The 22,637-nt window shown below is 38.9% G+C and overlaps 1 protein-coding gene across 2 annotated transcripts; it reads left to right on the top strand.

The window, feature by feature from the left end:
* Positions 1 to 1,987: 1,987 nt before the first annotated feature.
* b4galnt3b (beta-1,4-N-acetyl-galactosaminyl transferase 3b) lies at positions 1,988 to 20,904 on the top strand. 2 transcript variants are annotated; one of them, XM_085282047.1, is made up of 20 exons: positions 1,988 to 2,495; positions 8,080 to 8,135; positions 8,215 to 8,298; positions 10,107 to 10,202; positions 12,244 to 12,334; positions 12,444 to 12,544; positions 12,636 to 12,703; positions 14,332 to 14,410; positions 14,551 to 14,617; positions 14,772 to 14,906; positions 15,056 to 15,165; positions 15,907 to 16,007; positions 16,423 to 16,490; positions 16,586 to 17,729; positions 18,296 to 18,555; positions 19,185 to 19,338; positions 19,435 to 19,507; positions 19,611 to 19,764; positions 19,867 to 19,993; positions 20,337 to 20,904. In XM_085282047.1, exons 1-20 carry the CDS (start codon positions 2,360 to 2,362, stop codon positions 20,446 to 20,448), a joined length of 3,216 nt encoding a protein of 1,071 aa, XP_085138173.1. In that variant the 5' UTR covers positions 1,988 to 2,359; the 3' UTR covers positions 20,449 to 20,904. The 2 variants fall into 2 exon arrangements, with proteins under 2 accessions (XP_085138173.1, XP_085138174.1); XM_085282048.1 differs by lacking the exon at positions 1,988 to 2,495 and adding an exon at positions 7,504 to 7,797.
* Positions 20,905 to 22,637: the final 1,733 nt, after the last annotated feature.

Here is a 22,637-nt window from a genome sequence, read left to right as displayed (position 1 = left end):
GGTTTAGACTGTACACGAGAGGATTAAATGAACCTTTATTCATTTTAGTCAGCAGTGCCTGCAGGAAAGGGATGAAAAACCAAATGAGAGGCCCGGTTTTTTAAAAACATGGCTGTGGGTTGTATGTACAGCTCATCTTTGTTGGGGGGGAAAAGTCACTGCTTGTTCTGTCCTGACAGAAGGATTTAATAAACAAATGGATACAACTCAGCTGCGTGTGATATTTTTGACTTGTACATGCATTTCCTCCCACTTTTCGTTGGTCACGTGAGGAACTTGAGAACCTGTGATGTATCCATTGACACAAAGTGTGCAAAATAAAGAATCTGCTGACAGTGTCACACGAGGAGGGCGACTCCTCAGCTGGACTTGTGCTCTATGATGAGGAATTTGTTTATACGTTAAGCAAAATTAAATTGACCTGATTTTAAATGTTTAAAGGTTGTACGAGTTGATGATAGCCATTTAACCTGTAATAAGTTTGATTTGTAATATTTGCATTGCAAGTTAACTGAATTTGGTGTTTGCACTGTCTGTCACATAAAGTAAGCTACTGCAAAAAGATGTGATGGGGTGGGACGGTAAATGCATTTTTTTTTTTTTAATTATTATTGTTTCATATTGTGCTTTAATGAAACATAAGGTTAACTAAGCTGTTTACTCTCCATCTTTATGGGAGGAATATTAAAATCTCTGTGCAAAAATACCAGTGTTGTGTGTATTTTGAAAATTAAAACTACCGAGCTTGCACCTGTGACAGTCAGGAGGCCTTGTCTTGAGGAGGAAGAGGTGTTTATCTGATCCTCAAGCTCTCTCACTCAGCTTACAGATGTGCTTTCTCTCCCTCTGGGGTAGTTATGACCCAGTACTGCTTATTCTCCACAGAAGTCAAAAGTATTAAAAAAATCTTTTCTTTACAGTGTTTAACTTTTTACAGACATTTCTTCTGAGAAGATCTCCTTTTAGTGACTCAGCATTTTAAAGGCAGACAGGTGTGGGGATCGCGCTTACCTGGGAGGGTCTGCTTTCTTTTGTGTTCCCTATGCCATGAGCCCTTTGTTCTTTTATTTGCTGCTCTTGATTTTAGACATACAGTATCAGAGTGGTTATATAATCCATATAGCCACTGGCATTTTTGATCATGTCTACGATTATGAACAGATGGAGGCAACACTGGATATAAATAAATGTAAAAAAAATAAACAATTTTAATTCAATAGGGAAAAAACCCTTTTACTTTTTATTTGTTTATAGTCTTAACCATTATCCCTTAATGATCCCATGCATCCACTGAATAGCACTTTGGATTAGTCATGGTGGCTGTTAAAGCATTGGTAATATTGTTTCTTAGGCGTGTTTGTTATTCAGAAAAGTCACACGCACCCTCAAAGTCTGGCAACAATTTTTTTTGTTTTGCTTTTTAGATTTGAAGACAATTTTTACGTTGTCTAACTTTATTACAAATGTGTAATTGTAACATACGAATACATGTTACGTGTGAAACGTAGGAAAAATCTCGAAAGGCAACAAAATCCAGGAAGCATTTGTTGCTATACCTGTTGCAGGTAAATCCCAGGGTAAAGGGTGTGTGTGTGTGTGTGTGTGTGTGTGTTCGCTGAACGTGTTTACTCCTCCCTTTAATCTCAGCGGTGTGTAACGTCGAGCTAGCTAGAATACTAAAGAGTGTTTCCTGTTTCAGATTTCAAAATAAATCACAAGCGTGCAAAAGTTGTGACCTGAGGAGCTCGGAAAGAAGGGAAACGTTTCGCTACAGGAAATAAAATATATCATTATATTTCACGTTGATGAAACTTTGCGCTGAAGTAATTTTGCCATATTTGTGCGAGTATTCGCAGATCAAGTATTATTTTTTCTTTCACATGATCACGATCGTGCTTTTACGTTGACGGCAAAGCTGGTCCTATTCTGGCCGCTTACTAGCTCCTTCCATCTGGCTTCTTTAAATTGTGTGGAGGATGGTGAGGGGAGGGGAGGTGAAGATTTCATTCCTTGCTGAGTTCTTTGTACCGAGCTGCGTGCGCTTCATGTGGTACTAGCAGGAACAGAGGTCAGGTCTCAAGCCGGGCGCTCAAGGAGCAATAGGAGACCTATTAAAAGTTTTAGATGATCGAGAGTGCCCAGTGTAGGTCACCGGCTGGCCCAGGGCAAGGTGGGATTTTTCTCCGGATGAGAGGCACCAGGGGATCCGAGCGCCGGGGATATCCAGGGTGCCGGTGATAGTGCGCATCCACCGGGAGCAGCGGTGGGCGGCAGGCGGACGTGCTCAGGGCGCGTTCCGTCCCCTACTCATGACAAAGCGGGTGAGGAACTCGGGAGCAAGTTTCCCCCGGGAGTCAAAATGATCACGTCGTTTTTCCCCTTGAAGAAACTGCGGCGAAATGGCAAATATCTCCTGTTCGGTGCGATCCTGCTGGCGGGATTGGTGGCCGTGTACCACGAGATGGTTGCTGCAAAAGAATGGAGGAGTGATATGAGTAAGTTTATGGTTTATGATTTCCAGTACGCGCACTGCTACTCACAGAGTGTCACTCAAACCTTTGCTGATGCACCAATCAGACGGAGTTTCTATTTATGATAATTATGCAGTAGCGATAGCAAGTGAACATGCGCATGCGGGAGGGAGGGGGGGGGAGAGAAATATAGCCGAACAAAAGTAAAAAGGTTTGGACTGTATTACGCATTTGAGCGTGCATGATATAAGCTATTTGTCACGTATCACACATTTCCATGGCACTGTGGTGTTGAACAGTCCACATCATTTACAAAAATAAGGAAACACAAACATGAAATACTGCTAAGGCCACTGTAAAAATGAGTCATCACCAAAAACAATGTATGGAGTTGTTTGGTGACATTTTTTATTATGTGAAGTTGGAAGTCAGAAAACGAAGTCGCAAAAGATTTGTTTATTTGCATGAAAGATTTGAATGCATGTGCATTTTAAACACGTTTTCACATCTAACATCTGCTTTAGCTTTCATGATGTTGGATGCATTTCCTCAGGAAACTTGAGCCTTCAGCAGGTGAAACAGCAGGTTGATTTAGGGAAAGAAAGACAGTAAGAAGGGGGTTGGGGAGGTCAGGAGGTCACATAGTAGGTTTACACTCAGAAGGAAATCTAGTCTCACACTGGGTAACCAGATTTCCTGCTTTCTACCCTCACACGTTGCCTTACCGTCTGTCGCAGCACACATACACACACACACAGCACAAAACAGATGAAAGGAAACAACAGTGGGGTTGTTGAGAGAAACAGAAACATATGACACGCTCAGTCTGAGCACAGCATCAGCATGTAAACACATGCCTAGATCTACATTAGAGGGCTCGCCTATATGTGCACACATTCCTGGGCTGAAGCCCCCCGGCCACAGTGGGGCTTCTATTGAGAGAAGGACTCCACAAAGCTCTTCAAACAGAGCTGTATTAAAATCCTAACATGGATAAATAATTGGCAGGTGCAGTTAAGCACATGACTTCAGTTGCAAGTGGTCAGTATGAGGTTTCTTTTCCCCCCCCCCCTTTTTTACACAGTTCATAAGACAAGACAGACGTTTTTAAAAATGTTGTAACTTGATTGTTATAACATACATGTACATGACTTTGAGTGAACAAAATGTGTCATGGCTCACATAAAAAAAGCCCAAAACACATAATTCAAGTCAGTCTGTTACATAATTACAAGAGAAAGAACCAACAGCAATTAAAAATGATATTTATTAAGAGTTTTTAGAACCTTGTATTGAGGGTCAAAATGAGGTCCACTATGGGGATGTTGTGCCTATTCGTGATGCCATGTGGCTGCTGTTTTAAAGTATGCTTGTTGAGTGATTTGCATGGCTCGCCAGCAGCTTGAATTGCACTTTTGGAGCTATGCAGAAATGTCTTCTTCATGTGGAATTCACTGAGGTTTAAAATGTGCTATCCTAGAGTACACTTTGTGGGTCAGAGCAGCACTTTATATCTTTAATGGGTCATAATCTGTTCACACACACTTTCATTAAGAACGACTTCTCACAAGTCCAATTTCTTTTTACCCTAAATGCGGTTTACGACTCCCCCACAACTCTGGTTTTTTTCTACCTTTTGGGAAAATATAATCACCCAAGTTCCGTTTTATTTCCCACCTTTTTAAGAATGCATGCCCGATCTACACCTGCAATTAATGTATTCTCTTTTATTTGTGCAGCAGGTTACTCACTCACTCAGGTTAATCACCTTTAAACTAGACAAACAGGACTTGAGATGTGCAGTTTTTATGGGACGGGCTTTTTTTTCTGAGATCATATGAGCACTACAACTAACAACGTAGATAATGTTTGCTGCAGTAAAGCAGTTAATAACTGGCCCAGCAGAATAAAGATGGCCATTGTGTGCATGACTTATATGTGATAATTCCATGCAATGGACACGTGGCCTAGATTTTTAATAACCCTTTGGTAAAAGTCGAGAACTAGTAGTTAAACTCATAATGTGCAATTTATTATCCAATTAATTTGGTTGACATCTACACACACAGAAAAAAAATTGTGATGCAGACAAAGATCCAATGGCCACATGCAAGGTCAAGTGACTTATTTAATTAAATAGCTTGAAGAGCATAGGCCTCAGTTAAGGCTTCTAGTCCAGCTTTGTGTGATATATATCTGTAAGCGAAAACAAAACAATATCTTTAAAAATGGCATTTTTCCACACAGCAGGAGCCCTTATTGGGAAATACTACAAAATTGTTTGATTTATGCATTGTATGCTTGGACTGGGGAAGAAGTGCTGTGTGATAATGCAAATTGTGGCATCAATCCAATACCAAGTAAACACAGTACTGCCGATACCAATACCGACACTGATATTTTTAACTTCTAAAGACAGCTTGTGTAAGGGGGAGCAGTGTGTCATGATTTATAAGACGAATCATCGTCACTTGCCGAATTCTGAACACATTTTAATGAGCCCCTAAATCACTATGATTTTTACTGTCCACAATAATTTAACACAACAGCACACACATTTTAGATTTTCATGTATTTTGAAACTGGGTTGGTTTTTGGGGTTTGTTTGTGTTTTGAGACCCGGAATGTGAATGTGCCCCTAAAGTAAATATTGGTACTTTTTGAGATTTGAATGGCACTTTACTTTTTGCAAGAGGCTACAAATAAAATAGACATGACAGTCAACACAAAAAGGTTCCTCTTTCATCGTGCATGTGGGAGGTATATTTTTCGTTTCCCAAAAAATTATTAACACAATTCAGTGGGCTGCATATTGAACTTAGAGGCTAGACACATAGTATCGATCCTGTCGTGCTAGTATTGATCCAATACCAATACCAGGGTTAGTATCGATATTTAGATCGATCTGTCCACCTGTCCAACTTTATATGGAAGCCCCTTTGCGGGAGTACAAAGACATGACCTCACAGCCACTTTGGTAGCTACCATTTGGCTTTATTATTCTGTAAAACTACGCCACAAAGGTCCTTACAAAAACCTTTCTGAGGCACGTTTTTAGAAATGTTACCAGGAAAAAAAAAATCTTTGTCATAAAATCCAAGATGTCAGGCACAAGTGGATCAAAGACATTCTGTTGGATTTCCTCTGTGAAAATTGTGCACGTTGTTCAAAGGTTTCAAGCTTTCTTATTTGAGGTAAATACACAATATAGACAAAAGTACTGGGGCACTTACACATTACACCTACAGTAGCTGTTCAGCCATGCAAACACATTCTACGTACGAAGCTCGTGGCACAGATTTTATTTGCTGATGTTAATGCCAGAGGAGCTTTGATACTCAGCAGTTAATGAGTCAGCAAAGCGTCGGTGGCTCTATACACCTCGGTGATCCCATTCTGTAAGTTTATGTAGTCTGCTACTTCATGGTTGAGTTTCTGTGGTTCTTAAACACTTCCACTTTGCAGCAATACCACTCACAGCTGATGGTGGAAGATCTGAGAGGTAAAACATGTCATAAGCTGAGTTGGGGCAGTGGAGGCATCTTATTACAAGACCAAGCTTAAATTCACTGAGCACTAGAAAGGCCTACTGTATCACAAATGTTTGCAAAAGGCAGAAAGCATAGCTGGATGCTTGGTTTTATACACATGTAGTAATGGGACTAAAAACCCTGAATTAAAAGATTAAAAGATGTGACCCAGAGGTCAAGAAACATCCATCTCAAGATATGACTTCCTGATCTTTGATCTTTGATCCATACTCATCGACACACACCATCTCCACCTTGGAGACGCTGTCCCAGGCTATTGTTGCCGCCACCTTCACTTCTTGATCTGCCTTTGACTATGGTTTACAGAAAGTGAACCGTATGCTGAGCTTAACTGGGATCAGGAGATATATTTGGCAACTTGGGGACATTGCAACACTTTACAGAAACTCTTTGTTTGCTTATAGGATTTTGGTTTTTATATATTGTGCATTCAGGGCATCTATCAGGAGACAAATCATCTCGTGTGCAAAGGTACTACTTTCAGTAAACCATAACTGCTCAGTTACCACGTTTGGTTGATTCCAGTTTTCTGCATAGTTAACATAGAACACAGCGTTACACCTCCGCTTGTTTCCACTTTTTTTTAAAACAACTGCAAGTAAGCTTTCATGCTTTTTGAGGCTTACCAGCGGCTTGTCTCTTGTGGTGAGTTGTCTGAGGCTTTGGTAATGAAGGTTTTTTTTCCTCTTTGCAAAGAAAAATGTACGCCTACATCCTGGAAATTTACCTCTCATTTTCAGAGCCAGTTCCACTTCAGTTAAAAAGGCAACGTTTAACTCTCGGTGTATGAGTTCAAGCTGAAACAACACAGAAGCTCAAGAAATATTATGCATCCATTTGACACATTGCTTTTAAAACTTGCTGTATAAAAATTTATGCATCTCACAAACAGTTTAAAAAAAAATCCTGTTGTAAACCTTCTTAACACTAAAACTTCAAGCACATAATCCAAAGAATACTGTGGACACTTAATTTGCATGCTAAAACATGCAAATGAAGCTTTTTTTTTTTAAATGTTGTAAATGATATATTTGATTATATTCTGTTTTACATGTTATCACACAGCCTCTCCCTTTTATTCAACACTTTAACTAAATGTCTGTTAGCAACATTTTTTTGACAGAATAAGAAGAGTAGGACTGCTAAACTGGTATGTTGTGTCCAAAGTGGACAGAAAAAAAAACACTAAAACAGCAACAATGTGACAAGAGATTTAAAAAAAAAAATTGTTTTCCTGCCATATATGGACGCAGAAAGCTAGTGAAACCCTGCTGCATCCTTCTTATCACCTGAAGTGTCCACCCTGACAGTAAATTTCGCAATACATTCCACGGAAAGTAGAAAAAAACATGACAGGGAAGGTTTAGTAAGAAGAGGAGAGGAGTGCACATAGAGATGAAAAGTACTCCACTGTTGCTTTCCTTATCCACGGCTCTAGAATTACTTGTGCTGCTAAAATTGGAACGTATGTCACAAGGGTGTGTGTTAGGAGATCTCCACCCTGGCGATAATGACAGACCATCACTGCAGTAACTCCAGTTCACTGCTGACACCACATGGTCGTAAAAAAAGAAAAGAAAGACAGACAAATAGGTCCTGTTTTAAAATACACCCTGTCCTGTAATTTGAAGGATGATGGAAGAAGTCAGCAGGAATAATATTTGAGCATCTGCTCTGCCAGAGCGCCAGAGATGTTTGCCAACGCGGGAGCCCTATGCCATAGCAGCTCTTTGAAGCCTGTCACTGAGATGAGCTATGTTCAGGGACTATGAGCAGTGAGTCTCTGCTTAGACACCGGGCCTGATTGTTGTGTGCAATGCATGGGCAGAGTTTATCATTTATGCATGGACGTGTAGCGTGCCTACCGCTCCTCACATGCAACCCAGATAGAGTTTCTTTTATGTCACAAGTTGTAAGAAGCAGATTGGGATTTTTTTGTTTAGAATGCATTTTGATTGGATGTGCACCTACTGGGGAAGCCTCAAGTCGCTTTAAAATAACAACTTTCACAGAGATGATGTGACCATGTTGACTATTGTCTTCACCTATATCCTCAGGTCCAATTACTGACGCTGACCACGTCAGCTGGAGGAGAGATGTGTTTGAAAATAGGGTAAGGATGGCACCCGAGAGTGTTTGTTTTTTCAGAAAGGAAACCAAAACTAAACCAAGTTTAATATTTGTTTTTACAGGCAAAAAAGGACCATCAGCCAAACACTGTTGGGGACAGCAGTGCTTGGGTCTCCAGTTATGCTCCACAACCTTGGAAACCAGAGGTGTGTGCGCTTGCCCATACCTAGTGGCCCAGTGGCCTCCCTCAGTCCCTCCGTTTATAGTGTGACTCCATTTCAGAAGCTTCCCTGCTTTGTGTTAATGTTTCGAATATTTCATGTCAGGTGTAACCGGTTCCTGTTTATGTTTTTGTTTTGAGCCAGTGTTGCCTATTTCAACAGCAGTATTGCATGATTAAACAGACAGACCTGGCAAACAGGGCATCAGAGATTCTATTATAGATACACAGTTTACAAATCATCCACAATAACAAATCAGGAACAAAAAAGGTGCGGTTTCTAACAAATTTAAGAGCATTCACACTGACCAAGGGTACATTTTTCTTCTTTATTATCAACTTAATGTCTCACTGGTAATCGGGGGGTTGGCCACATATTTTAAAGTGTTTTTCTCACTTCTATTGTCACTCTGGGGACAAACATTTGGAAAATATCACAAGGGTTGAGACAGCACAGGCGAGGAACATAGGAGGATAAGAGGAAACCAGCCTAAGCAGATATTGAAATGTAAAAAACAACCAACAGAAAAGTCTGCAGACATGCATAGATTGCTACATAGCTGCACCCTTTTAAGAGGTCAAGGATTTACACACAATTTACAGCACAATATTAGTATACATCTTCTTTGGGTCCTGATCAGGTGCACTGATAAAGAGCAAGAACAAAAGTTGCAGAAATCATGCAAAGAGAAAAACAAAAAAAGAACCTTAATTTTCAGTTTTGTAGATGAAATGCAAATACTAACCACTGCATATAAAATATATTTATCCATAAAACATTTTTTGTTAGTTTTGATGAAATACCTGTAATTTTATTCCATCTAACTATGACTTACTTTCCTGTTAATTTGCTGAAATCTTTCTTGATAAACTGACTCACTTTGGGGTTTTTAATGTACAGTCAAGTGAAAGGAAAGCCACATGTACCCAACAACAAACAAGTGTCACGTATCTGCTTTGAGAAAAAAACCCTTTTGATATCAATGTCTTTATTAGTTCTACAGTCAGTATTCCTCAGTTTTACATGATTTTGTGCACACTGTATGCCCCTGTAGTAGATTTGTCTATAGTTTTGTGTTTTTTGTCAAGGAAGAGGTTGATAAGTTTTTTACAAAATGTTATTATTGAGTTATAAGTAATATTGCTGTGAAAAACGATGTAAAACTAGGCTAATGTCTCGGAGAATTAACAAAGCTCAAAAATGCTTTGATGAAGCGCCACACATAGCAGGCTAGTTATTGAAAAATAGAGTTTTAGCAGAAGCAAATTGAGCTTTACAACAAAAGGGCTCCTTAAACTCACCGCCTTTTGATTTTGAGTAAGAATCTCCTTAAATGATTACAAGCTACACTCTCAGTCATCATTTTACGGCATTTTGTGTAAACTTGTGAGCTTCAGTCATGCTAATATTTAACTAACTAGCCTGACCACTACTGAAATCTGATGAGCTGCTTGGCTACATTTGGCTCCGATCTGCACTGTTATGTCCCTTTGGCGAAACCAACACACACTCACTCACACACTCAAACACACACGCACACACAGATCAGATAACATGGCCTCTTTGGCAGATATCACAGAGGTATATGTTTACAGGACATCTGTGCATCTACTGAAACTCAGCTGCTTCTTCATTTACGTGTTCGTGTTCCAGTGTTTCTTATTGACTTTCACTGAGCATTTGAACTGCAAATGAGAAAAGTGATTTAGACTGTTGCTCCAACTTCTGTGCCTTTAAATACAGTAAACATACAAGTTCTGTGTTAAAGTCACTGTCACTCTCCTGTGTTGCAGTATAAGGGACAGGCCAATCTGCATGTGTTTGAGGACTGGTGTGGCAGTTCAACGGCCGATCTTCGCAAAAACCTGCATTACCCGCTTTACCCTCATGTGAGTCAAAATGCCCAACTTCTCAGTTGTCACAGTCAAATGTAAACCTTCACTGAGTCAGACAATCTTAAACTAGATTTGACAAACCTCAGAAGAGGAAACATTCACAAGAGCACAAGCACAGTTTACAAGGAATCATTAAACATGTTGGCGAAAAAACCCCATTTCTTAATAAAACTCGTTTTATTAATGGTTAGAATATGGTTATTCATTAATCTTGCTTAACTGATGATTTACATTTTTAGCCACTGTGGCCATTGTGTGACCAAATATATGAAAACCAAATAGCATTCCAGCCAGGCTAAAAATGGTAATTTGCAAAAACTGTACTAGGATGCTAACATGCCAAATGTAACAGGTAAACATAGTAAACATTATTCCTGCTATATATAATTATGTTAGTACTAGAGATGGACCGATCCGATATTACGTATCGGTATTGGTCCGATACTGACCTAAATTACTGGATCGGATATCGGAGAAAAATAAAAAATGTAATCCGATCCATTAAATATCACGAAAGCACCTCACAAAACTTGCAACACGCCGTAACTCACCTCAGAACGTATGCATCACGTGATAGAGCAGCTGTGGCATGCAGGACCTGTCGGTGGTCTGGATAGCATTTGGAGCTTCGCTAGCAACCTGGCATTTCATCTCCGACAAAGTTATCCCCGAGAGAAGTAAAGCAAGTGTGTAAGTCCATCTCTGAATGTTTGTAAAGCATTCCCACGTTAAGCTTAACAAGCGACTGCCTCTCGCTCTCCGGCTGCTACTTCAATCGTGAAACTGCTTAAATCAGCTGATCGGCTTTTCTGTCGCGAGTCTGTCTCTCGTTTGTTTTTGGTCCACTTTGCGCCAGAAAGAGCAAACCAGCGGCTGAACAACAGCAGCACGTTTAAGCTTGATAAGCTGTTGTTAGAATTTATTTAATATTAATTTCTACACCAGGATCTTTTTCTACGTAGCTGACGGCTGGTAACTGTGCAGGGGCGGATCTAGCAAAGTTTAGCCAGGGGGGCCGATAGGGCATTAACTGGGAAAAGGGGGCACAAAGACATACTTTTCTTTCTTATTCTCATTTAAAATGTCTAGCTTTTAATAAATAATTATCTGACACCCAAAGTTTTAATTTGATGTAAAATGAATAGAAGTCAATTACTGTACATAGTGACTATTAAGTCTAATATATATACCCTAGTAAGCTATAGTACTTTTTACTTTGGGAAGGTACCATCTGTGCAGTCTGCAATTTTGTTGAAGAAAGATGTTGAATCTATTTAATATTTCTTGAAAAATAATTGATTTCTGTGCATTTTTTTTCACACTGCATCAAATTAAGGTTGATTACGTCGATTAAGCATCATGAGGTGGCGCGTGAGGGGTGGTTCCCTATTTTTTATTTATTTAATTTTGTTGTTGCTGGGAGTTGGAACCCTATTAGTTAGGTTGCTTAATATTTACGCTAAGTACTCTTTAAAATACCAGAATAGGGAGGATGGTGTAGGTCTAAGTTTATTAGATTGATCAGTATTGCTGAACTATGAAATATTTTTTTTGTATACAGGTATAACAGAATAGCTTTAGTGTAGTTGTTGTTTTAAACTTGAGTATGAACTTGCAGACTTGCAAAATGCAGCAAGATATTTTAAAAAACAGTTTTGTTGATTAAAAAACACTATATCGGATTCATATCGGTATCGGCAGATATCCAAATTTATGATATCGGTATCGGTATCGGACATAAAAAAGTGGTATCGTGCCATCTCTAGTACTAAGTGATTTAATAAGTCACAGATACACAGCAGTGGCAGTACAAATGAAGTTTTACAGTTTTACTACTGGATTTTACTTGGATTGTTAACTTGGGGTTGGTTAGGCTGTTCCGACTCTGACTGGTCTGAGTGTTAAAACCGAGGTAAGGAAGCGTTCCAGATTCAAAGTCGACTGGGAACTCAGAAATTCTGACTTATTCGGGAATGCACCATCACTTTGACATCAAATCATGGCTGATTTTCTTTGTCTTTCATTACTCCTTTAGTCCAGAACCACAGTGGAGAAGCTGGCCGTCTCTCCTCAGTGGACCAACTATGGGCTCAGAATATTTGGCTATCTTCATCCACATACTGATGGTACTTTTTCACTTTGTGTATTTTCAGCATGTAATACGTGTATGTTATGCTATACAGACTCAGTCTGTCTCTTCATTCCTTTATCTCATTTCCTCTTCTTTTGTCTCAGGAGATTTTGTGTTTGCTGTGAGCTCTGACGACAACTCTGAATTCTGGCTGAGCACAGATGACTCTCCCCTTAATTTGAAGTTAATTGCATGGGTTGGAATGGTATGCATTTTGTCATCTCAAGTGTTCCGGGGTAAATTTCTCATACTAGTCTTTGTAACATTTCCTTCAGTGTTTAATTTTCATTTCCTAGACGGGAAAAGAATGGACGGCCCCGGGTGAGTTTGAGAAGTATTCCAGTCAGACCTCCAGACCAGTTTGGTGAGTGAAGTTGGGAACGTACTTACATTGGTTGGTTTGACATCTTACACAAACAGTTCAAACTGATAAGAGTCTCAAAAGCATTACCACCAACTGCCAGGGTTTATCATTTAACAAATAACGAACAAATGCTTTGAACTTGTGGAACTGACCTAACTGGAGAACAAGAACAAGGCTTATCTAACACTGGTAAAGCATCGTTAGCAGTCAAAGACTTACGCTACTTTCTTTCCCCCCATCTGGTACCCTTACTGTTTTCCTGGGTGTCCTCATTCTTTCTCCTTATATTAACAAAGCAGTTCCCTCATAATAACAACTTTCTGTGTATGGAGCTTTTTAAAACACAGTTACTCGTGAGCACTAAAGCATCCAGCCTGATGGGCTGAGGAGAGACAATGTTGAAGGCTACAAGGTCAGAATCGTGGTATTTTCTAGACACACAAAAAAGAAAACGATTGTGAACAGTCATAGGGCCCTGACGTGCTGAAATATGTCTCAACAATTCTTCTATATTAAGCAGGTTCAAAGCTATGCAAATTTTAAAATTAAAAGAAGGTAATTCTTTAGTGATTTCAGGTCTGGGGTCATATGTTCCTATTTCCATGTATGTGTAAGGACCCTGGGCTCTGCACTCAGAACAAGTTGAAGTCAACCTGACGAAAAGAACCTGCATATAGAGCGTTAGAGTAGTCTAACCTGTCTGACATGAATATATTAACCAATTTGTCAGAGTCAGTTTTTAATAAATATTTTGCATGTTGCAGTGGGGAAGTAGCAGTTAGGGATTTGTTTGTGTACTGATTTTTCTGTGTATATTAAATGAGGCAGAAAGGTGAAATTTCAGCTCTTTCAAGTCACAAATATTTCTTTAAATTTAAAAAACTTTACAAGTTGTACTTGTTGTACTTGAGGATAAGAAATTAGGTTTGAGGCATCAAACCTGTTTCAAAAGCACAAATGACTCTTCTTAACAGTTGAATTATAATTAATGGCATGCTGGAAAGCACACCCTTTTACACCCTGTGCGTATAAAATTAGTTGCTTTATTAAAGCAGTTTAGTGAGTTGCCATAGGAGTGGCGTGTATGCTCGTGCCAAGATATACAGAACTGGCCTAAATCCACATTAATGCAAATATTTAAATAATGTTAATGTCTACTCATAGTTTTATATATATATATATATATATATAAGGGTTTATGTATCAGGATAATAAAAAAAATGATCTGGACCTCATCTGTTCTTAAAAGGTAAATACAACCTGAGATTAAAAAAACAGCACATGACATGTGTCATTATTTATTTAAGAAAGGTTCATCCAAGGGTACAGGAAGATGGTATAAACTTCCACATTTTTCCTTTAATTTCCAATAAATAATTATTGAACATGTGTAACTTCTGTTTTTCATCTGAGGTTGTAATTACCTAATTTTAAGACCTATTAAGGACAGTATGGTTTTATTATGTCCTGATATGTAAAAACATTACCATGATTGTATATATTGAAGTCTTAAATAATTTATTATGTAGATTCAGCAAATAAGGGTTTGAGATTATCTTTGGGTAAGTAGTTTATATTGTCTTTTTTATGACTATAACATGATACTGAGTACCTTTACTGTCTGACAGGCTGTCTGCTCAGAGGAGATACTTTTTTGAAGTTATTCACAAGCAAAACGACGAAGGGACTGACCACGTGGAGGTGGCAGTAAGTAGCTGGATCCCTCTCTGTTTTCTTATCTCATTCCTTGTTTCCAAACTCCCACGCAGAGTATGCGCTCTTGTATTATGTGAGTAATAAAGTGGAAAAGATGTGCAGTTTTTAAAGTTTGTTTTGTTTTCACACAGTGGCTGCAATTGGACTATAGCAGTCTGTTTAAGGTTATTGACTCCAAGTACATCTCCCTCTATACTAGTGAGTACACACATCATGCCTAAAAATATATCCCTCAGAATGAATGTTCATGAGTCTAGATCGCAATGAAACATTTGCCTTTTATTCTGCATAGATGCTAAAAAGCACAGTAAGTAAAAAGCTTGTATCTTCTTCTGACGCTCCGTGTCTTCAGATGAGTCAGCACTGTCAATGAATGATGTCGCCCACATACCACAGACAGCTGCAAGCCACCGGCAAACCCCCACAAAGCAGCGCAGTGCTGATGCAGATATGTTAATTGAAGACCGTCGAGATTCATTCTACAAAGGTCAGCTACGTCGCTCGATTGTTTCAACACAAAGCAGATACATCAGCTGTCTGTTTCCTACCATCCCGGATGCAAGTACTGTGCAAGTTATTTCCTCTTACTGAATGCACAAAGTAATCTCGCCTCTTATCTGTTTCGCTTTTTTGCAGTGCGCATGTTAAACAGCAAGTACCTACAAGGTGTTCTGCCTGACTGCTCATATAACCCCTCTTACACAATCAAAGACTTCCCTTTGCTTCGTTATCAAGGACTGCAGTTTGTACGTATCTGTTGTACTGATAATTTGTTTACGTCACTTACACTACTTTTCTGATATTTAATCACCTTATACCATTATTCTCAGAAGGTTACAGGTGCATTTTTAAAATCTTTTGTTTGTTCAAGAGATAAAGAAAGGCATGCCAGCAAGAAACGCTGGGAAGCTTTTTCAATCTTTTATGGCTTTTATGTCAGTCTTCTAATGGTATCCCTGGTATACTGAGTTATGCTATCTATTTGAGGCCTTTAAATTGCACCCACATTCTTAATGTCTTCCGAGGACCATATAAAATAAATTAGTGCTAATTGCATCCATTAGGAAGAAAAAAAAACAGTAAAATAGCTTGAGATTTTTCTCGTATTGATTTTACTACTGTTGCTGAAGTCGAGTTATTTGCAGTGACTTCCTGGAATCTCTAATGGTTGCCTCCAGGACGTCATTTACTGGCCAAGAAATAGTCTTCAATGTCTCTTTCACGCTTCAGCTGAAATGCGTTAGTGAGATTTGGAAGAGCTCTAAAGTAGATGTTTTTTAATCTTTAAAGAAAGCCACTGGTAGCTTTACCTTCTCTTTGTTTCCAGTCTGCTGAGTTAAGCCTCTAATTGTACCTTCATATTTACCAAATAGATTTTTATCCAACTTTCAATACAAAGGACAATAATTACATACCTCAAAATATTCAACTTTTTTCAATAAGATGTCATATATTTTACACCATGTCATTTCATTTCATATCCTCAGGTCCACTTGTCCTACATCTACCCCAATGACTACACTCGACTAACACACATGGAGACGCAGACCAGCTGTTTCTACTCTGAGAGCTCTTACTACCTAAAGAGGTGAGCTAATTGTTACAAATACGTTTACTGTCCCACTCAACTCAACTTAAGTTGATGTTAAATCCAGAGAAATCCAAGTTCATGTTATTCTCAAATGGCAAAGAATTGTTATCTACGTCTCCTAAGATTAATTTGATCTATATGTATATTTTTCACATGTTTGTACAGGATATTGTATTTGTTTAAAATGTTATATACTTATGTGGTACATGTATTTTGACTTTTGTTGTCATGATGTCTCTCTTGGAAATGAGATTTTTAATCTCAATGGGATTTTCTACCTGGATAAATAAAGGACTAATAACAATAATGCTGGAAAAGTGTGACAAGTTGAACTATAATTAGTTTCAGAGTATCACCAAGCAAGGCTGCTATAACTTCCGTCCTTTTTTCTTTTTTTAAATGTCATATCTAGGTTCGGCTTCTCTAGATACATGAGATTTGACCGTCCAGCTACAGAGGAAAAAGTAAATCCAGACAGAGGTATTTTGCCTTTGTTTTTCCCCATAAGCAAACATAAGCTGCTTGCGGTTTCAGTCCATTTAACTGTCCTTTTTTTTATATCTGGTGTATATTAGATTTTAATTTCCAGATGAGGAATTTTAACCAGGAGGACAATGACTTTCATAAAAAAGAAACGGAAACCAAGCCTGCTCATGAGGATAAAGCCCATTATCAAGACTATGGAGATGATTATGATGATTATGTACAAAAACGTAGGCGCAAACTCTTCTCCTTGGTTGTCCCAAAATCAAACAACACATTGGGCAACTCTTCAGGACTGCACAGAGGCGAGTTGGGGAAGAGGGAACATAAAGAAAATTTGTCTCAGCCCCAGTCAGTGCTAAAGCAAGGCTTAAAACATAACCTGCAACTGAATCAGACAAAGTTACAAAAAGAGGAGGGGCAAATTGTAAAAGCAGAACAGCAGAAAAGCAGAAAACGAGTAAAAAGAAAAAGGGTAAAAGCAGCTCAGAGACCAGGACAGAATAATCTACCAATACTGGGTAATAAAAAAGACCTTAAAGCAAATCAGCAACCAGTTGTCCAATCAGAGCAACTTGGCTCTAAACAGGATCAAATCCAGAAATTTGGTAAAACGAATAATACCGAAATCCAGCGACTCAACAACTCACAGCCTGAAAAACCACCAGTGGCCAAGCAGCGGAGGTTTGTAACCAAACAGAAGGAACTTCAGCTGCCAAACAGCAAGCGTTTTACCCCTCCCAAAAGAGATTTCAACCACCCATTAAAAAGATCAAATCAAAGGGACTTGGATGGCAAAAAAAGCCCCAATGATAAGGATATGGAACTGACTATGCCACAACAACAAGATTTAGAAAACAGCATTGTTAGAGGTAAGAAGATTGCTAAAGGGAATATTGACAAAAGGTGGTCAGATAGGAAAGAAGGGGAGGAAGATGAGCTCTCCAACAGGGCTGAGAAAAGGAAAGACACCACAGAGGGTGAGAAACGCTACTTCTGGGAAAGACAAGAAGACTTTGAAGGTACTGATGATGAAGATCTTACACCTGCACCAGTTTTTGACACTCAAGTCAACTGGAACCAGACCTTCCATGTCAACCACCTGGATCTTCAGGCCCAGCGTTCAGATTGGATCGACCTGCAGTGCAACATTTCTGGAAACTTGTTGCTTCACTCCAATGATGCTTTGCCAATAGTCAAGATGTTCATGGACCAACTGAATAAAAAGCATCATGGGTAAGTTGTGCATCTAGTGATGTGTGTGTGTGGAAAATGTTGATCTGATTGGATTTTGCTATATCCTCTAGAATTTGTTAAAATAAGTATTTTAGGTGATTTTAACTTTTCTCATCTTGAAAGTCAGTGGTTAATTTATGTATACCTCCTCAGGTAAAGTGTTTTTATTTTTTTTTAAATTGCTTCATTTGCTACTATATTTTTAAAGCTATAACTTGCCTAAATACTTTGAGCTGCTTTCATATGATTAGCTGCTTAGATGTATGCGTTAACCAGCAGTTGGACAGGGCTATGTAATAACGTGGCTGTTGATTGTAGTATGCAAAAATATTACACTGACAAGAGCCACTTTGTAGCAACATGAGAACTTTTGCTACTTTTTTAGTAGTTATTTTATACTTGGTGTAGTAAATTAAGTTTTTCAGATTAATTGTAACAAGTCAACGTATGATATAAGACTCTTATTGTAAGCTCATGCCATTTTCAATTAGGTGATAAAATATTCAAAAACCTTTGTACTTCCTTTACAGCACATTGCACTTTTATTTTTGTGGTTGCTCTTGCAGGCGGTTTAAGTTGGTACGTGTGGTTAACATGGTGAAGCGTGTGGATGACTTCCAGGGCAGCCGCTACCTTCTTGAACTGGAACTGAAAGATGTGAATGGCCAGCTGCTGCGTGTATCACACTACATCTATGCTCTGGTAACCAATAGCTGGTCCAACGGCTGGGACTCAGACTTCCAACAGTCAAAATCTAAGACTTTGCTCTGCAACCCGGTGGGCTTCCGCTGGAATCCTGTTGCCATGGTCCACTTCATAGTGCCAGGTACTGTACACCTGACACTTACTTGGTGATTGCACATAAAATCAGCCAAATCTAAAAAAAAGTTCCCACACCTGCTCAAAATCAACTGATTTACATGTTCATTTTCTTGTTTGTTAATATTTCATTTTTCAAAGATAGAAGTTCTTACAGCCTGACAGTGTCATATTAAAAAACATGGTGAGATGTAAGTGGACCTTTTTAGAGGAAAAAGAAAACCCTTCAGTGGGATTAAATAATGGCTCCATGTCTCTAAACTATGCAGAAATAAAGGATAATCTCTCTGAGACAAGGTCCTTAACGGTAAAATGTAAAACTCTTATCACCTGAAGACAGAAATTGAATCACATTATGAATTCAGCATAATATAATATTAATGTAAATTTGGCAGTAATGCATTAATACTGGTATGTAAAGCACATAACAGAGCTTCCCTTTATTAATGCAGTTTAACTGTCAAGCACCGCATGGGCATGGCAAGCCTGTTATTATACTGTCTGTGGGAATGACCTGTGTTCCCTTTGAGAATTAATAGCTTTAAAAAAAATGCAAAGGTCAAAACACCTCTGCCAGATAAAAGATAGAGATAAGTCACTTATCTGTCATATAATTGGCCTGTATGTCTTTTTCAGTAAAAAACCAGGCTAGATGGGTGCAGCAGCTGATTACTGACATGGAGGAACTGTTCAAAATAACTGGAGATAGTAACTTCAACCTCATAATCACTGACTACAAAAGCACTGACATGGATGTGAGGAAGGCTCTTGAGAAGTCCTCACTGCCCAGGTTTGTGTTTGTGAGTTAATTTTACAGGCAATACAAGCCTATTGCAAACTATTCATGGTGTAACTGAGCTGTATGTATGCTTGTGGAAATGATCAGGTACCAGTATGTGAAGATGGATGGGAACTTTGAGCGCTCTGCTGGTCTGCAAGCAGGTATCGACCTGATAACTGTGAGTACTGCGGCATCACTCGGCAAGGAAGCATAAAAGTGTACCGATAGATGTCAATAGTAAATTTCATGAATTTAATGTTTCCCATCTCGCTGTTCCTTAGGATGACCACAGCATCGTGTTTCTTTGCGACCTCCACATCCACTTCCCTCCTTCAATCATTGATACCATCAGGATGCACTGTGTAGAGGGATACATGGCCTTTGCTCCCATTGTCATGAGGCTGGGCTGTGGTAATACACCTTTAGAGGCCAGAGGTGGGAAATGGGACCAGATTCACTTCCTTTTGTTTTTTATTTTTTTAGCCACTAAAATGACAAGTATTTATGTCTTGGGCTATGTGATTGTCTGTGTTGTAGGTTACTGGGAGATCAATGGCTTTGGCTTGCTGGGTATCTATAAGTCAGATCTTGACACAGTGGGAGGTATGAACACCAAGGAATTTACTGATCGCTGGGGAGGAGAAGACTGGGAGCTTCTCGACAGGTTTGTCTCACACTTTCTATCTTTTCTAAATGGATAGATATGTTTAGAGTTTTTCCATCCATTTCATCCATTGAAAGAAATTAGATAGCAATACTTGGAAGCAATACACCTTCCAAGTAAGACGCAGACTGGTTAAAAGGTTGCTGGTAAAGGCAAAGAACAGATGGACATACTCTCAAAAAAATTTTGATTTATTAGTGCAAGGGTTTTTTTCAGCCAATCATGATTTGTGTCTAAGAAATGACAACAAAGCATGTTGGAGCTCTTAATTGGCGAAAAATCGTTTCTTTCCTGTTTGTGATCCAGGTTGAGTAAGCACTCTTCCTCTTGTTTTCTCATCTAGAATCCTTGAGGCAGGTCTGGAAGTGGAGAGGATCTACTTGAGGAACTTTTTCCACCACTATCACTCCAAACGTGGCATGTGGAACCGGCGAATGTCAACAAGTCCCAGGTGACCTTGTCACCTGCATTTGCACAATGACATCACCACGGTTACAACCAAGGCAACGCGAGCACTTTAAAGCCGGGAGGGTGATTCCTGCTATGTAATGGTAATACCTGCTGACGGTTAGAGAGTAGCACATGAGCCGGTGCTGTATTTGCTCACTCAGGCTTTGGGAAGCAGGTGGCAGCACTGAAGGTCATTGCTTAGGAGATACTACTGATATGCTCAGAGTTTATTTCATTGAATATGCTGTGGACTCCAAAGAGGGTACTGGCTACTGAGTGCCAGTGACTATAAAATTCAATGTATGAGGATACCGCCGTGCACAATGATGCTGACCAAGATCATGATCTGCACTACTGGCAGGAAGAACATTTCCTAATCTGAAGACAAAGCTGGATTCCATATATGTAAGCTCACAAGTGTCCCTTATTATAAACATCACTCTTGCACATAGGTCTTAACTAGTGGGAGGGGGAGGGGGGGAGGGGGGATTTTATTTTATTTGTGTCCCAAAATTTCTTTTTACTGTAGATTGTTTATATGATAAAAACACAGCCTTACTTGTCTTGTTGTAAATTAGAGAAAGCATTTTATTTATTGAATAAATATTTGTGGTGTTCTTTTTTCCCCCTTTTATATTTAATGCTAGAAATGTTGAACTTACCTCAGTGCTCTTCCCTGTTTGTTCTCATTATGTTTAAGTGTCCTTACTCTGCTGTGACTCGAAGTAATGAGAACTGTTTTACAGGCAAATCCAAAAAAGCTGAAAATAATAAGTTAATGTTAAAGTGATGTTTAATTGTAGCATTAAGTTGTTTTTAAGGAAACAAAAAATAATGGCTTTAATTTAGACAGATTTGTTTTTGTCAATGCACAGGCAATTAATGACCATATCATATCCACTGTGGAAGTACATTTTCCACTTTTGCCAGTTCTCCTTACACTGCCACTAACCAAAAATAACCAAAATAACCTTTAATCATAGCATTAAGTCCTGTGTTTGATGGTCCCTTTGCTCTACTTTTTCATCAATGGATCATGCTTCTCCTTAGGTTGTCATTTCTGACAGCAGAGAAATTCCTCAAAATGTGATTAATGAGTGAAAATTCTTGTCGCTTTGTCGCATTGTTATGTTGTTAGTTAATGTTGGAGTAATGGCAGCATTTTCTCATTAACATTCCATGTCAGCAAATGAGTTGTCTTTTAGCGTAACCTGTAAAAATGACTGACAGGTGCTGAACTCTTTCACTTGTCATTCAGGGCAATGAAGACAGAAGACGAGTTGAAAGTGATATTTATAATTTATAACACTGCTAAGAGTAGTGTGTTGTGTTTGTTTTTTGTTTTTTCCTTTTACGAGCATTGCCTCTTTCTAAATTTGGTTTGTGAGTTTGCTGGAATAATGGATACTTCCCCCTTTCCTCCTTTACACTCCTTCACATGACTTAAAGTGCTCTTGGTTTACTTTTAAAATACCTCAGCACTGTCTTTATGCTGGGAATAGGTTCTCCATTAATGTTCTGAATCGTTTTCTCTCAGGGACAGGTTATTCCATGTTACGCTGCCTTGACAAATCTGGCAAATAAAGTCCTCTTAAATGTGTTCGTTTGATTACCGTGTTGTTTTACATAGCTGATATATACTGAGGTATACTGTGGACTTGTACCTCAGTTGAGCACTCAAAGAACTTTTTACTGGAAGCTTGATTCACCCAGTCACACTTATTCATATAGCACTTTTATCTGCCTAAGAGTTTTCCTAACATTCCCACACACACTCATATAGGTGCATCAGAATAGTCTCTGAGTTTAGTGTCTTGCCAAAGGATACTTCAACATGTAGGCTGTAGAAATTTGGGATCAAACCATCAACTTTCCAACTAGAAGATAAACTGCTCTGCCTCTTCAGCCACAACTGCCCCAGGATGCAAGTAATGAACTGAGACAACCTTTAATTAAAAAAAAGAGAGGTATTCTAGTTATTGATTAAATTACCTTTGGAGAGAAACAAGCTTTATAGGTGCATCATCACTGTTTTCCTCCTTGGTACATCTCTGCACATTTTCACAATAATCTAATTGGTAAGTAGTAATTATTCTTAAACTCATTCAGATAAACTTGAAAGACATTTGTGTTCCTGCCGGTCGGCAATCTTATCAGCCAATCTAATGAATTTAGGCATAGTTAACTAGCTGAA

Source organism: Mchenga conophoros, linkage group LG7 (genome assembly GCF_057382185.1).
Source record: "Mchenga conophoros isolate Kocher_MC1m ecotype Shallow Benthic linkage group LG7, M_conophoros_male_GT1.1, whole genome shotgun sequence".
NCBI classification, from domain to species: Eukaryota; Metazoa; Chordata; class Actinopteri; order Cichliformes; family Cichlidae; genus Mchenga; species Mchenga conophoros.
This window is presented reverse-complemented; position numbering and strand designations above follow the sequence as displayed.

What these genes read in the sequence shown, in the direction of transcription:
- b4galnt3b (XM_085282047.1), top strand. Translation starts at nt 2,360, where the DNA reads ATGATCACGTCGTTTTTCCCCTTGAAGAAACTGCGGCGAAATGGCAAA. An exon ending in CACAACCTTGGAAACCAGAG is followed by an intron (nt 8,299 to 10,106) that starts GTGTGTGCGCTT and finishes CCTGTGTTGCAG; the next exon opens with TATAAGGGACAGGCCAATCT. An exon ending in CTGACCACGTGGAGGTGGCA is followed by an intron (nt 14,411 to 14,550) that starts GTAAGTAGCTGG and finishes GTTTTCACACAG; the next exon opens with TGGCTGCAATTGGACTATAG.